This window comes from Coturnix japonica, chromosome 5 (assembly GCF_001577835.2).
Source record: "Coturnix japonica isolate 7356 chromosome 5, Coturnix japonica 2.1, whole genome shotgun sequence".
In the NCBI taxonomy this organism is placed as follows: Eukaryota; Metazoa; Chordata; class Aves; order Galliformes; family Phasianidae; genus Coturnix; species Coturnix japonica.
This window is the reverse complement of record NC_029520.1, coordinates 15,965,537-15,982,481: the sequence shown is the minus strand read 5'-3', so window position 1 is coordinate 15,982,481 and position 16,945 is coordinate 15,965,537. Positions and strand designations below refer to the sequence as shown.

Here is a 16,945-nt window from a genome sequence, read left to right as displayed (position 1 = left end):
GCCTCCTTCATTGTTGATGTATTCTCTTAATCATGGAGCAATGACTCAGCACGGTGAGCTGTGCTGTCACACAGCAGATAAGGGCAAAGTTTATATCTGATTCTTGTGTGATCCATTTCTCATCTTCTAGTATCTGTAGGCTTCATGGCCCAAAACTACAAGCAAATGGGGAACTGGACAGTGCTCTTTACGGTATATTGATACCCTATCTGATAGAATAGGAAGCTTTTGCATCTGTTAAAGAATCCTTGGCCAGTTTGGGGATTGGGAACTTCTAGTTCTGGCCAGTTACATTGAGCTGGTACTGAGGATACATTCCTGCCACATGTGAGAACCAGCTGGATGTGGCTGTTCTCGTTTTCCTCACTGCACTGCTGTTCTCCTGTATGTGAAAAAGTAGGCTGTAGATGATTGTACATGAACACTCCTGTGGCTGAGCACCAGTGCACGACATCCACCTTCATATTTGGACTGACAAAAAGATGTGCTGAAATTTTGCATTAACTTTTAAACTATCCCTCTCACAGAAAGCAAACGTAACCAGCAGAAAACATTGTGAGACAGGCTACTTATAACCACGAGAAAAAGAAAGAATTAAGAATAGTAAGTATAGGTGATATAAAACTCAAAATAACATTAATTCGTGTTACTTGTGAATTCTAGTTATGGGACTCAGTATGATTTTAGCTTTATCAGTCACAATTGTGTGCAGTTTTGAAGCTCTTATACAGTTTTAGCACACTGTAAATTAACCTTGGTAACAGTGAGAACCAGGGTTGTTTTCTTCACTAATGCTGTGGAAAGATAACATTTATCAACTTCGAGGGGAAAAAAATATATATATCTTTTTTTCAGAAAAACTTCTGCAAGGAAGGATGCTTCTCTTAAAAGTTATGTGATATAAAACACGATCTTTAGCGTTGTGTAAGTAAAAATGTAATACATGTGCTGAAGGAATTAATTACTTTTGAGGAACAGTGATTATTGTTTTTACAGCTGGCATCATCAGAAAAAACAAAATTTCCAACTTGTTTTTAAAGCTAACAATAGCCCATACTTTCCTGAGAGCAGTTCTTATAGAGAAATCAGCAGTTGCTTTACATCCTGCAGTGCACTGAATACCTAGAGTTGTTTACAGCTATTTGTATGATAATAGTGCACATTTATTGCGTCTTAAACGGCCTCCCATCTTTAAATCTTTTTTCTTTCCCCCAAGAGATTTCACAGAGGAAACGATTGTGCATAAGAATAGGGTTAGCTGTAGTATTTTATTTTAAATGCTGCTGGAAATGACTCTTTTTCAGAGCATTCTATGCCACAGTATGTTTTAGAGGGATGCTGTAGCTGTACTTAGTCCTTGCTTCTATCATTCGTTATGAAAAAAAAAATTGGAGCTTTTAAATGCAGTGTGTAACATATTAAGATTAACCTATGGCCACAAAAACGATCCAAGGGATGGAACATTTCCCATATGAGGACATGATGAGAGAGCTGGGGCTGTTCAGCCTGGAGAAGAGAAGGTTCTCCGGAGATCTGACAGTGGCCTTTCAGTATCTAAAGGGGATCAATGAGAAAGAAGGGGACAGACTCTTTAGCAGGATCTGTTGTGATAGGACAAGGGGAAATGATTTCAGGCTAAAAGAGGGGAGATTTATATTGGATATAAAGAAAAAGCTTTTTATAATTAGAGCAATGAAAGACTGGAACCAAGTCACCCTGAGAGTTGTTGGATGCCCTGCTCCTGGAGACATGAAGTAGCTGTAATTTGTAAATCACAGCCATAAGCTTTGTGTTGCCACAAGATTGCTAGATTGGTAGATGTTCCTACTGCTCTCGTTCAGCTGTAGCAGCCAGGAAGAGACCCTGTTTCCCTGGAGTCCTGATCCTCTGTGTGAGCCAGCTGCACAGTTCTTCATGTCCCAGCTGGATATGACAGCAGTACAACTGCCCTTCTGACTCCTTGTTTGCTTTGTAGAGCTGTCTATACTGTTGCTTTAACTTACTGTTGACTCCTATTAATGGAAGATTCCTGTCATTATTCTTTGCCTGGTTCCCCCTTTTTTTAACATACTGAGCTGGTTTTACTGGCAGTTCATGGAGATATTTTCTGCACTTGAAGTACGCAACAAAGCTGCTGTTTAATCTTCTGATGACCTAGACTTCGTCTCTCAGGAACTTGAGGGGCTACAGAGCATGTCTGTCAGATGGCACCTTGGTTTCTTGTCAAATAAGGACAGATCCTGGGTGCTGACTAATTTTTTTTCCAGTTCAGTGGCTGACTGCTTAACAGAATCAGTGGGAGTTAAATGAAAAGAAAACGTTATTTTTCTTCATAGAAAAATGTCAAATCCCAGGTGGGGTGGGGAAATGGTTATTGAATGAAAAGTTCCACTTATTTCATTCTCTCAAAGTAAATAAAGAAAGAAAGAAATCACCCAACACTATATTTAGAATTTTCCCTCTTTGTTTTGGAGGGAAAAAAAAAGTGATTGAATGTGACTCAAATTTGCAAACAGTTTCAGCTCCCTTGATGCTGCATTTTTTGCCCTATTTTAGTTTTGTTAATGCTCACTGATTTGCGAATTTGATATTCAGATTCTCACCATTTTTTGAGGACAACACTGATGTTAAATATTATTTTCTTGCTATTGAGAGCAAAGAGTAGTGCCAAGTTTCATTAGCTGGGGGAAGCGTTGAAGCAGCCTTGGTTTCTTCTTAGACATAAACCACTTGATTCCCCAACAGACTGAGAACACAAATATTCCCTGCCCAGAGTGATGAATCTCTGACTGATGTGAAGGCTGAGGCAGTGTGTTGTTTGGTGTGAGGATACTCAAGACTTACGCCACCAGCCAGAGTTGCACAATACATGCAAAGCTTCCAAAACAATGGATGCCAACACAGTGCTTTAAGTTTTAAGCTTTAAGTGCTGCTGCTTAAGTTTTGTGGGGGAAAAAAAAAAGCAAAACAATAGGAGAAAAAACAAGCAGGTCTCATTAGCTTAGGAATTTAATTACTAACTAGTAAGTAAATTAATTTTTATTACTTTTTGTATTGTTTAATTCCCTTGAGCTTCTGGAAATCCCAAACAGTCTGCATGAGGGCTGAACTCTAGAGGAAAGCTTTCTGAAATAGGACTTGTAGGCCTTTGACGATTAGTTGGTGATAGGATGACTCACAGCAGAGAATAAGCAGTCTTGGCTATGGAGGATCAAGCTTTTCTATGCATACTTAAGATCTCCTTTTTTAAAGCAAATCCAAAATGTGATGTGTTACTGTTCTTTTAAGTGCTTAAATAAATACCGTATTGAGGTCTATTCAAAGTGAACGCCTTTTTATACTCTAACACGTGTACTCAGTACATTTCCACTAACAATCCATTGGTTAGAAAGCAAGCAAATTCCATAACAAGTCTTAATAATCAGCAGAGAGTTTATCTTATGCCTAGGTACAAGACATCCCTGTTTGTTCAGACCTTCTGTCTCCTTTCCAGAGCCTCATTATCAGCGAGTCAGTAAATGACAAGGCCGAGCTGGCCTCTCCATCTCCCACAATTCAATCTCTAGTTTTCAACCTAGTTTCTGGTTTTGGAAGACTTCCTAAAGAGACTGGTGGCTTTCAGCCTGGTTGTCTTTCAGAAATTAACAGTGGTTATATGTTCATTCGTTTCTGCACCTAATTCTTGTAGTATAAATAGGCCAACAAGATCTTTTAGACGTATGAGTCTATATGCAAGGCAAGAATCACAAAGGCACTTAATTGAGTCAGTAACTAAAATAGCATTTACTAAAGCATACCACACTAGAACCAGCATGTGAGCTGTTTATTGGCACGTGCTACTTCACAGCACTATTCTCCTGAGAAAAACATAATGCTTGTACTACAAGTACTGCACAAGGAGTACTTGAGACATTAACCATTTCAGTGCTGGAAAATAAGGTACAGCATGGAAATTCTAAATTGGCGTGGTACTGCCAAGTCAGCTCCGCTCTGACTAGATTACACTAGGAAGCTGTTTTTCAGCTGAGGAGTTTGTTTGAAGCAATTACAGCTCCTTAAATGTTCTGATGTATGCTGGCAAACATGCTTCATAAGACAACTTAATGATTCATGTTTCATTAAGTAGCTAAAGCCACAAGAGGTCAGAAGAGTATACAAGAGCTTGTGGGCATCGTCCTACAATAACATGGTCAGGCTTCCTTGGCAGCAGGTAAAGGAGAATGCTACTCTGCACATCAGGTGGATAAAATAGGCAGTTTTAACATCCTTGCCATGTAAGAAATGGGAAGCAAACTGAACTGTTGTATCATACATATATATGTGTATATGTACATGCATCATACATGTATATAACCATATGTATATATATATATGGTTCTTTTGTGATGTGGTTTTGGTGATGTGACAAGTGGATGCAGAGGAATGCCCATTCATTAATTACATTGCAATGTTGTCACACACTTAAATGTAAGCTGTTCTGAAACACTTACCTGAGTGTTTGCCTAATGTTTAATGATCACTGTCCAACAAAACCTGGGCTTTGTTTCCGTTCTGAGATAGATCTACTTGCCCGGAAGTTCTTTCTTCATTTTTCATGAGAACTGGCAATTAAAAATTAATAAGATCTATTTAGAGAAAAACAGCCATTTTTGTGAATCTCTGCGCAGTACCGTTGTGCACTGTTTTTAATAGTCGTACCTTAGGCTATTCTTACAAAGATATTTAATTTGCTTTGTTAGATGATGTTTTCAATGAAATAATAGAATGGAGTTATTTATTCCAAAAGAATAAACTCTCAGCTTTCTCTGGTGATGTTTTTCTGCATTGTTTTCCCTCTGAACTCTTTAAATGTGTTTGTGAAGGACACAGGTTTCATCCTGTTCATGTAGATTTTTTTTCCTCTCTAAGAGCAGAATTTAATAGCAAGCAAAAGGAATAGATGAGTATATCTTGTATAGCAAATTCTGAATCCCAGTAAGAATTTGCTGTATTAGACTCTTCTGATTAAGGCTTTCAGTTTGTGGTGGTGTTGTTTCCCCCAGTGTTTCCTAAGCAGTCAGTTGTAATCCAAGACTTTTATCCATTTCATCCATCAACTTTCTGCTCAGATTGCCAGCACAGATCTGACTGAACTTATAGCTCTTGGGTTAGTGCCTATCTGTTGAATGGACCTAAATTAGAGATACACTGGATGCATATTAGCATGTATCCACTGTATTAATTACATAATCTGTCACATCTGAAAATCACTGAAAAGATACATTTCATCTGTTCCATTTCTGTGCTTACTTCTCCAGGCACCAAGTGACATGATGACGATCCATCCCTCCAAATCTAACCCTGTGATTTTAGCCCAGAGTGTAAACTGTTAAGAAGTCATTGCTCCTATTTGTTTCTCTGTAACGTGGAGCTCTTGCGTTGCTTGAGGCCTTAGAATATTCCAAAGTACACAGTTTTAACATTATCTCCTTTTGAACTCCACAAGCTGTTTTGTTTATTGAATCTCTATTAGTGTAACAGAGATAAGCTTAACCAGAAGCTGAGTGCTGGGTTCTGTCCAAAACTTAAAATAATTCTAGTCTTTCTGGTGTGGGTGCAATTCTAACACTTGTAAATATAAATACACAGGATTTGGCTTTTATTATTATTAACTACACTGCTGTGGCCCCCAAAGAACATATATAGGAAATAATATGACATATGCAGAGTTACCTTTTCTTTCCTCCTGTCTAATGGCAAGATCCATGAAAGCAGTGTGAGGAAGAGTAATTTTCAGTAATTAATGGAGCTGTCTGTCCTAGAAGCCAGGTGCACTGCCCATTTTGTTGAGCATCCATGTTGAGATCGTCAATAAAGAAGGAAACATTCCCTAAACACGAATGTTTGCACTGATGGTGTTGTTTCCCTAAGAGCACAGTGTTGATGTTGAGCCAGCTGATATCTTTGCAATTTGAAGAGTTCCGCCTGGATCTGTGGGCACTGCTTGTTGGCATTTCTGTTTGTAGGATGTGGCAGTATTAGTTACTTGGCTGAGCAACTGGTAAGCGTGACTGGGAGAAAGAGAAGCTTGGAGATTAACCATTTGGCTGAGAATCTCAGCAGGCAGTATTACATGGCTCATGCTGTGAGAGCTATCAGGATGTCATGGGAGACAGTACCAAGAGCCTCGCTGAAGTCAAGGTAGATGACATCCACTGATCTCCCCTTATCTAGCCAGCTGGTGAAGCCATCATAGAAGGCTATGACGCTGGTCGAGCACGATTTTTCCTTGGGAACAGTCAGTATGATTCACTGATGGCCTTCTTCTCTTCCACTTGGAGATGCCACCTAGAACGAGCTGTTCCAGCAGCTTTCCAGGCCCATAGTTTCCCAGACAATAGTTTCTGATGCACAGCACGTTTTTATTTTCAGTATTTGCTTAGTTTTTGCTAAGCCTTGGTCCAGCCGAGCCTATAACTTCTCAAGACAAAAACATTTGTGCTTTTTAGCCGGACAAGGTCAGGTCAAACCCGAATTTACTCCTTGCGGTCGGCGGTCACTGCTCACAGAGCGCTGTCCCGCTGTGAGAGGCCGGGCCTCGCGCCGCCGTTTCCCGCCCGAGCATCCCCCGGCCGTGAGGGCAGCGCCGTCACACGACGCGGCACCTCGGCTCCCTCGGCATCGCGGAGCCCCGCCGGCCGGACACCGCCACCGCGCACCGAGAGGGGCGGTCCCGGGGCGGGCTGAGCGGCGGGGCGGAGCCGCGAGGGCGGCTGTCGGTCCGTCCGCAGGTGCGGGGTGAGCCGCAGCCGCGGAGCCCGCGCCGGCCCCGCCTGGATGTGCGCGGAGGCGGCGTCGGGCAGCGCGCGGGGTCCCGCTATGGCCCTGGCGTTCTGCGGCGACGAGGGCAACTCCACCGCCTACAACGTGGACCACGGCGTGCTCAACAACGGCTGCTTCGTGGACGCGCTCAACGTGGTGCCGCACGTCTTCCTGCTCTTCATCACCTTCCCCATCCTCTTCATCGGTGAGCACTTCTCGACCCCGTCTCGCCCCGTCCTGCCGCTCGCTGCCCCTCTCGCAGCCTTGCCGTGCCCGCCCGGGCCCCGCTCGGCGCTGCGGGATGCCTCGGCCTCGCTGTGCTGCCGAACGCGGTTCGTGCCCGGGGCGCGGGGTCGGGCGGAGCGGCTGCGAAGCGCTGCTGCAAACCTGGCAAGTAATAAGCGTAGTGTGATCGGATAAACCCGCTTTATCGCCGATAACTTATCCTCCTTATCGCCGATAACGACAGGGGAGGGCTGCTGTAACGTGCCGTGTCCGCAGTGGCTATATCATCTGATAACCTAAAACTGGGGCTGCCGGTAGGTGGCCCAGTCGCTTAACGCACGGCTCTGCCGCTGCTTCTGGGCACCTGAAGGCCGGGGCTGGATGGGGCACGGGGCAGCCCTGCCCGTGGCAGGGGTGTGGAAGCTGATGGTCTCTATAGCCCTTTCCAACCCAACCCGTTCTGTGAGTTTATGATATGCTAAAATGTTTGAAAAATATTTAAGTTGCCAGAAGTATGGGGATTCTAGGCTGCGTCCTGTCTGTTTTATTGACTTCATTCTGGATGAAGATGAAGCAATGAGAACACAGTTCTGAAAGGATTCAGACGTGTGCTTGCTTTACACCACGGTTTCATTCATTTTAGTATGCTTTGTTTCTTACACATATACTTTTCTGTATGCAGGAATTATATGTGTCACTTTTGTTAAAAAATAACCTCTTTTCCTCTTAAGGATGGGGAAGCCAGAGTTCCAAAGTCCATATCCATCACAGCACATGGCTTCATTTTCCTGGCCACAATCTCCGCTGGATTCTAACTTTTATCCTCCTGTTTGTGCTGGTGTGTGAAATCGCAGAGGGCATCGTGTCTGATGGGTGAGTGTATGTCTCTGTTCTGATAGCATTGAGCGTTTCAAAATAATTCGAGGGGGTTGTCCCTCTGTTTAAATTCTCATCTGGACTGTATTCCCTGTATTCTGTTCCTTGTGATTATAAACATGTAATCTATGGTTTTGGTGATTAACCTACCGACCTTGTATCAGAAATTCCACAGACCTTGCCAAGCGTGCACACACAAAATTGACCTTAATCGTTTTTAGTTCAGCTTAATGACAGCATCTTTCCAAAGAGCAATCAGAGATAAATCCTAATGATTCAAGCAGATGGTGACATTTTCCTGACACGTTCTATGTCCGAGGATCCAGTCCCACAGTCTTTACTCAGGCAGAACTCCCATGAGCACAGTAGATCACAGCGCTTCCCCCCCACCTCAGTTCTGTTCATTGTAACTAAAGGAGCAGATCTGTTGGACATCATCTCACCTGATAGAACTGCTTCTGAAGTACCAGTGGTATTTGTGCAGTACATCTCATCTCTTGCCTTGAGCAGAGCGTCTCACATTGTTTTGATGAAAAAGATTTGCTTTCTCTAAGTTTAAATCTATTAGAGCCTTCATTTGATTTGATCTGTACTGATTGTGGCTTGGTTGTATTCCTTCCCAGTCAAGTTAGGTGTTATAGAGGGGAAAAGGCTGTTATTTGAACATCTGTTCTGTGTTTCCTCTAATCCATCACTTGTTACTCAAAGAGGAAAATCTTTGATCAGTTAGGTGTAAAATTATTCTAAGTAAAACAAGTGATCCAGAAAATTGATTTATCACGAAGAAAGTCCTATGGTGGTGGCCGTGAACATCATCTTCTAAAGAAAGGTCTGATGTTCTTAAACAGCATAAATTTCCATCCTGAGGGTTGTAAGGTTGAAGCTGCTCGTTAAATAGAATGAAACCTCTCGGTTTAGCCATTTATATCACAAATGTCCATCAACCAGTGTGAGACACACCGCAGAATTCTGCTGTAAAGGCTGGTATCATTATCATTATAATTTCTCTTAAATATGTAAATAGGATATTTTTCAGAGCTGGGTTTTTTATTTCCTTTTTGAGAGTCTGTTTCAAGCTTATATGTGCGAGGCTCAGAGCAACACCTGCCTTGAGTTTTCTGTTTTATTTTGTTTTTAAACATAATGGGAGGGTATGATTACTTACTACTTAAGTTGACCCAGAATGCTGCTGTTAAGTAATTAGTGTCACCTGACAGGAATCAAAGCTCCTAGTTCTCCTGAGGGAGTGCCCACCCACAGCCATGCCTCCCAAGCACTGAGCAGGCTGGCGAGCATGCCAGTATATAAAAGCAGATTTTGAGATTCACCAGCTTTCTGAGACCAAAATGTACTATATTGCTAAGTCCTTGTAACAGTGATTGGTTGCCAAAGGTTTTGGAAATGGGAGATGGAGAAACTGTACCTCTTGACAATATAGGAAACTTTATTGCTTTTGTGAAAGAAGGAATAGAGGGGAAAATGGCAAGTAGAAGGGAAGAGGTGAGGGGGAATGATTGTATCTGTCCTTATACAAAGTAATAAAGCTGGTTGAGAATTCCTCTATTCCCAAAGGCTGCATTTTCCAGCATTCTATCCATTGCTACATGAAGCAAAGTGTCAGGACTTTTTGCTTCATAGGACAGAGCTTAGAGGTGTGTGATTCTGTGGTAGATTTTGTTTGATGAATGGTAAGTACTGAAGACAGTACACGGTGTAAGTTCTATGCTGACATGCTGTTTTTTTCTCTTAAATTGGAGGAAGAAAAACATTTTCACAAAACGTTTCAATAGGAAATCTTAAACTGTGCTGTCATTTAGTGTTCTCTACATAGTTTGATGGACAGCTCCCAAACTAGTTTAGCTTAAATTAACTTTTCTCATTTTGGATCTGAGCTGCTTGTTCTAAATTAAACAGTGTTCCTGCTAACTTCAGTAGGAAATCAGAGTATGCACATTTCACTTTCAGTGTGGGGGAAGAATTTGAAATCTGACTGTGTGATTTAGGAGTGCAAATCCCATTGAAAACTGGGTAACTTTGCATCTCTAAACCATCTTAGAAAGTCCTACTTTCAGGCTGCGTACAAAACAGACTTCATGAATTTGAAGGGAGGTATTTAAATAGCTGAGATTGATTCTAATTGATTTTGTTTGTTTGTTTTAAGGGTTTCGGAATCCCGCCATTTACACCTGTACATGCCGGCTGGGATGGCGTTCTTGGCAGCCATTACGTCTGTTGTCTACTACCATAATATCGAAACATCCAATTTTCCAAAGTTATTGATCGGTACGTTTCTCATCTTGAAACACTTGCAAGTGTGACTGTTGGTGCTGTGCACCTGCTCCTCCTGTCCTGTGTCATTGCAGTCTCAGTTTGTATAACTAGACTCAGTTCTGGATAACACAGTTTTCCTGACATGGCTCATTTTCAGTGCTTTTGAATTCCAGCTATGTTCTGTGTGCTGTGTTTTCAGGGGTCCATTGGGCCGAAGGTTTCTTTGGGAGAAACTAGATTTGTGGGAAAAGTGGCACATATTAGAAATCAAACTCTGACTATAAAAGCTGTGCTGTCAGCATGTTACATTTAATCATGGTATAAAACTGAATCTGTCTTTGTGTGTGTGATATGTTGGAATACATGAGGAGTTGAGAGAAATGAATGATGCCAGTGACTTTCAACCTTGATGTATTACTTTCTTTGTCGCTTCTTTTCATTCCTAAAACTTCCTTTCTAAATTGCTTTATGTCAGGGCATTTTTCCATTGGGAAGGTATAAGAACTGCCTAGTTTTTCCTGCAAGACTGTAAATAAGCTGTAGCTAATTGTAGGAAATCAGTTGCTGCTAACTGTCTCAGCTGGTGATTGGTTCTGGATAGCTGGAGTAGATTGCAGACTGTGGAATAACATGTGTTTAGCCATCCTATTGCCTCATTAGATTCACTTGCAGCTCATTTTCTATATTAATGGATCCTTCTGGGGTTTGTCTTTATGTCATTGTGGCTCTGTGAATCAGCATTCTGTTGTGATACATGTCAAGTGGTAAAAAGTCAGCAACAGTTTGATTTGAGAACGCTTTTAAACACTGACAAACTGTATTGCAGTATGCAGGCATCTTCTGCAGGAGTCTGTGTGTCTCACTAAAAAAGTCTCCTTTTTGAAAGGTCTAATTTAGATGGTAAAGAATAAAACAACTGCAAGCAAGTAAAAAACTAAACTTGGGTTTCTATCTAAGCGTAACAACCTTTATGGCTTTTTACTTGGGACTGCTTTTCTTCTTTCACTCTTCTCTTCAGTGGGATCTTATTTTATCTTTATGACCAGCTGGGGTTATACAGTCACGTTTTTGGTAAGTCGCCATGGCCTACTTTTAATGCTTTCTCCTAGCTCTACATGTCTCAGGAAAGCATTGCCTACAGTCACCTATAGAAAGCAAGCTTTCATTGTTATCGGGTTTGGTTTTGTTAGTTTGTTTTCAGATGTACAATGCAGTGTTTGATAATTTAGAGTTGCTCCCATGTTCTTGCTGTTAGGTCACTAAGAGCAGCACAAGTATGGATCCAGTAGTTACCCATTTCTGCATAATCCTTTTCCTTCAGAGATTTATTTCATGATAATTTTGCTTGGTACTTTGAGTACTGGTGCTGGAAGAGCTCTGGACAATGTTTGAATGATAAACAAAGATGTCAGTGAACGTTAGCAACTTCAGTGGAATCAGTAATTATGGGGCTAAAGTTAATTGTGAGAAATTTAGGTTTTGCAAGAATTTCCAAGGAATTTAGGAAATCTAATCAGAGCTAAATCTTAGGCAAAAAAAAAGAAGGAAAATCAAACTACATTCTGTTCTAATTAGTTAACCTAATTTGAATCTCAATCCAGAGTCTTCATAAGCTGAGTCTTAGATCTTTGTTCCGTGTATTTTTTGGCTTTCTCTTCATTGCCATATTTTTGTGAGAATGCTGAAAAAACATTTTAAGTCTTCATTATGTTTTCTTAGTTGTACAAATCTTTTCTTACTTAACCCTGAGAATCATTGTCTTTCAGTGTTAACTGCAACTGCTTTGTATTGACAGCTTAGAGTAGGCAATGATACCTCTCTGCAAATGAGCTCAGTATGAGGTAGCTGAATATAGCTACAATTAAATCTGTCAACTCACTGGAGTGCAGTGTGGCCATGAAGCAGCTTTCTCTTAGAGCCTAATATAAATAAGGTAAATGGAAGCCACAAGGAAGAGCTTATATTTATTATAACTACGCTTCAGTGTACAAGAAGCGAAACTGAAAGAGGGTTCTTCCTTACTAAGATGTTGCAGAGGAGATATAATATTGCACACATGCAGAAAAGTGAAGTTCCACCTAATCTGAAGGCATCACTTACCTCAGCTGGAGGATCGATGCCTGTAGTTGCAGTTGGTAGCTATATAAAATAGCAGACTAACTGGAAACAGCATAGAGCAAAGGCTATTCAGCTAAAGAGCCTCATAAAAAACTTCCTGCATTCAGTGGGGAAACTCTCATTTATGCAGAAACCCTTAAGGTTCATTCATTTTGAACAAGATAACATTTTCCAATCCTGTGAATGGGAGGTTTTGTTGTTTGTTTTGAAAACTTTTTCCCTCTATACCATAAAAAAAAATAAATCCATATGTTGTTGTTTGTAAGCAAGCAAGGGATGAATATCCTGTCAACCTGGGGAATTAGCACATTCCCTGGGGGTATTTCAGGACAAGGGTTGCAAGTTCTGATACAGATCCTGTCTCTCAGCTCTATGCACAGGCTGCTGGCTATTTTGAAGTAGTCGTTCTTGTTACCTTCTGTCATGACATGGAGCTCTTAGAGCAGATCCAGAGGAGGACCGTGAAGATGTTCAGACCGTGAAGACAGGCTGAGAGAGTTGGGGAAGTGAAAGCTCCAGGGAGAACCTTGCTGTACCTTAAAGACTTCTACAGGAGAGGTGGAAAGAACTCTTTACTGGGGAGTGCAGTGATAAGAAAAGGGTATTTTGCTTAAGGTTCGAAGAGAGTAGGTTTAGATTAGATGTTAGGAAGAAATTCTTCTCTGTGAAAGTGGTGAATCACTGGAACAGACTGCCTGGAGGATTGTTGGTGTCCCATCCCTGGAGGTTCAAGGTCAGGTTGGATGGGCCTTTGGGCAGCTTAATCTAGCAGATGTTCCTGCTCGTGGCAGGCGGCTTGGAACTTGGTGATCTTTAAGGTCCCTTCCATCCTAAGCCATTCTGTGAGAAACTCTGAAAAGTTAAATTAATATTTTATGAAGGTCTGAACGATTTTGTTGAGTGTATATCTATGTTATAAATTATATACATGGAGTTTGTGTTGCACAATGAAGATGAAGTGCAACAGCGGTTTGGAAAACAGTTTTAAGTTCCTACATGCACTCCAGAGATTAGCAGGGTTAATGAGGTCAGTATTTCCTTCAAACCAAATTCATAGCAGTCTTGTAGAGCTAACACAATTTGAGAAGCATCATTTATATCCACCTTCTCTTTGAGGCAGCTTCTTCCCTTAAACTCATAGCATGGCTGCATTCTTACAACAGATAGAAATTTCCTTCATCAGATTTTGCTTTGTAAAGCTTCCCAAAGATCACCAGATATAACAGGAAAGGAATCTGGATCAAACATTATCTTAATATTTTTGTGTCTGCAAAATTGAATGAGACTTCTGTTTGACATGAGAAAGTCCACTCTGGTTTTATAAATCATTGCATTCTTTTTGAGTGAGTATTTAATAAATACTGCCTTTGTGTATTTTCACAATTATGGAGCTGATTAATGTTTTTTCTTCCCTACAGCTTTGTTGTTCTACTGGACTTTAGCTTTCATAACTAAAACCATCAAATTTGTAAAGTTCTGTGATAATGGGGTCGGATTTTCTCAGCTTCGATTTTGCCTCACAGGACTGCTGGTTGTTCTATATGGAATGCTACTAGCTGTAGAGATAAATGTCATCAGAGTGAGGGTAAGTTGAGTGTTGTAAGTCCCCTGCCCTTTTATTTTCCCCCACATTTCCAGGTGCTTCATATGAAATGCATTTCTAACTGAGAGAGGAAGGGATGGTGTTGAATGAAGAGTCAGCCACTGCTGGGAGCTCTTTCAGGGACGGGGGCATCCACAGCCCCTCAGCATCCTGTGCCAGCACCTTGCCACTCTCTTCATAAAAAACAAAAACAACAAAACTTCCCTGACGTCCAACCTAAATCTCTCCTCCTTTAGTTTAAAACCATTCCCCCTTGTTCTATCACTAGGTACCCTTGTAGAAAGCTGATTTTCCTTATGTTTATAAACTCCTCTTAAATTTTGGAAGGCTGCAATGAGGTCTTCATGAAGTCTTGTCTTTTCTGAACAAGCTCAATTCCTTTAGCCTATCTTCACAGGAGAGGTGCTCCAGCCTTAGGATACGTGAATTATTTCTCCAGCTATGTCGGGAGAAGATATACTGGTGAAGCGTATCCAGAAATCCGGTGTGATTTAGGTACAGAGATGGTAGAAATGGAGTGAAGTGTGTGACTGAGATCTTCTAAGAAAGGTGTATTTTTAAGAGATGTTTCATTCAAAAAAACAAAAAAACAAAAACAAACAAACAAAAAAAACAGTACTGTCTGAAAAAGAAGTTTTATCTTGACAATAGGAAATAATCCGGAGTTTTCCCTTATTCTTAGGTGTTTTCCCTTGCTCTTTCAGCATTTAAGACAATGAAAGTATTTATTAGTGCCATATGCACTGTAATACAGTGATTTTCTTGACCTGGGACAGCTCAGGTCACTGTGTGTTTTGAACTAGTTAAAATGAGGCACTATGGAATAGAAGATGGACCTCTATGCCACTGTTGTGTTTTTGTTCAAGCGTACAAGTTTGTGCCTCTTAAAGAAAGTGATGGTGAATGTTTAGGGTAATGTATTTCCAGGCTAGATACTTTAATATTCCCATGGTACCAGAGGAGAATGGATTGCTGTATTGTTTAAATTTGAATGCCCAAGTTCCATGAGTGCATTTGAGAATGCAAACCTTTGATTCACTGATTATCTGCTGTGTCCTTATCTTTTATCTGTTCTGTGTGGACTTGTATTTTCTATGTGAGCGTGATTCTTTGGGGGATTTTTTGAATTTCAGAGATATGTTTTCTTCAAAACTCCTAAAGAAGTTAAACCTCCTGAAGATCTCCAGGACCTTGGTGTTCGATTCCTACAGCCGTTTGTGAACCTGTTATCCAAAGGAACATATTGGTGGATGAACACGTTCATTAAGACTGCCCATAAAAAACCAATAGACTTGAAAACCATAGGCAAACTTCCCATTGCCATGAGAGCTCTGACCAATTACATTCTTCTTAATGAGGCATTTGAAGCACAGAAGGTATGCAAAACATAGAATTGTCAGTCAACTTTCTCGCTATTTACATTTTTCATTGCTTTTTATGCTATGACCGTGATATAAAATTGTGCAAACAGTCGTACCGATGAAGTATCCATTAATATAGTTTTCTCTACAGAGAAATGTCCCGCAGTCATACCTTGTACAAATAACAAAATTTCTCTAAACAAGCATGCAAATCAAACACATTACTAGTTAAATGAATGTAAAATCCAAATGGCCTCTATTACAATGCAGAAAGCAATTACCAACTGTACTCTCTAAAACACCGTTAGCATTATTCCTCATAAGACCTTGGAACCATTCAATAGGAGAGTCGATATTAATGAAGTCTCACAGAACTATTTTATGATGTTTGAGCTATGGTTTGTCTCTAAGAGAATTCAGGGCCAAAACTACTGTAGCTCAGATTCTACTCATCTCCCTGTTGGGAACCGAGTGTGTTCAGAAATATCTTTTGCAGCCTACCTAGAAGAGCGTAAGCTTTTCATTCTCTGTGTTCACAGAAAAATAAAACTTGTCAGTTCCTACTCCCCTGGCAAGACACAAACATCAGTTCCTTGATACCTATTAAGGATTGGAAAGAAATTATAGCTTCCTTTTGTGAAATAGAGGAGAATACAAGTTCAGGCTTTATAGAAAAGAGTAGTTGTGATTTCTGTGCATTTCTAGTTCAAGGATTGCAGCTGCTTGTCAGTGGATTAAAGCGGGGCGGAAATAATGTATTGTACATTAATACAATTATATAACCCTGGATTTTCTTTTCATATTCTGGACAGAACAAAAGACCGTCTTCTCCACAGGGGTCCGGGTCCATTTGGCGTGCTCTCTGCTGTGCTTTTGGGAGACCCTTACTTCTCAGTAGCACATTCCGTATTCTGGCTGACTTGCTTGGCTTTGCTGGACCCCTCTGCATCTCTGGGATCGTCCACAATGTTGGAAAAGGAAATAACACCATCCGCCCACAGGTACTGCCTGTACTGGATTTGGCTGGGATGGAGTTAACTTTCCCCACAGTTGCCCACATAGTTCTGTTCTTTGCACTTTAGCTAGAACAGCATTCATACTGCACCAGTGACTTTTCCTGAGCAATGCTGGCACAGCATCAAGTGTGCTGGTTCTCTCGTTTTACTTCCACACAGCTTTTCCTTTTTTTCTCTTTTTTTCCCCCCACCCCCCCTTGTGTTAAAACACTCCTTGTCTCAACCCGTGAGCCTTTTTTTCAAGGTATTTTCACTTCTGTTCTTTTGAGGAGGGGGAGTGAGAGCAGTGTGGTGGTGATCAGCTGTCTATGTGTGAAACCACCACACTGTAGAAATGCTGTAAGAACAGGTGTCAAAAAAGTAGTGCTAAAAGAGTATCTTATTGATTCTTAGTAAAGAGGGTGACTGCAATGTATTTGTGCATGCTGAGTGCTAGTATGTATGTAATGGCTACTTTGACATTTATTCCTGGGTGGTGAACATAAGTGTGTTACCTACACATTTCATCAGGCTTGCATTTGGGAAAATAATCTCATTCATGATGAAACACTCAGAATCTTGCTAATAGTGTAAGTATTTTAAGTACAGTTGTGTCAGAGATTGAACCATATATGTGGTTAAATATTTCTTGGGATGGCAAAAAGATGTTTATAAAAGGCTTGGTGTTTCATTTC

The 16,945-nt window shown here is 40.9% G+C and overlaps 1 protein-coding gene across 2 annotated transcripts in view; it reads left to right on the top strand.

Moving 5' to 3' along the window:
* The window catches only part of ABCC8 (ATP binding cassette subfamily C member 8), a 114,529-nt gene that overhangs the window by 47,811 nt on the left and 49,773 nt on the right, over positions 1-16,945 (top strand). The window contains exons 1-6 of one of the 2 annotated variants that reach the window (XM_032444742.1): positions 6,761-7,006; positions 7,758-7,899; positions 10,064-10,185; positions 13,710-13,876; positions 15,028-15,270; positions 16,068-16,256. In XM_032444742.1, the coding sequence (XP_032300633.1) occupies positions 6,817-7,006; positions 7,758-7,899; positions 10,064-10,185; positions 13,710-13,876; positions 15,028-15,270; positions 16,068-16,256 (1,053 nt within the window). In that variant the 5' untranslated portion in view covers positions 6,761-6,816. Of the gene's footprint in view, positions 7,007-7,757; positions 7,900-10,063; positions 10,186-13,709; positions 13,877-15,027; positions 15,271-16,067; positions 16,257-16,945 lie in introns of those variants that run through there. The other variant, XM_015864123.1, reaches the window with a different exon arrangement.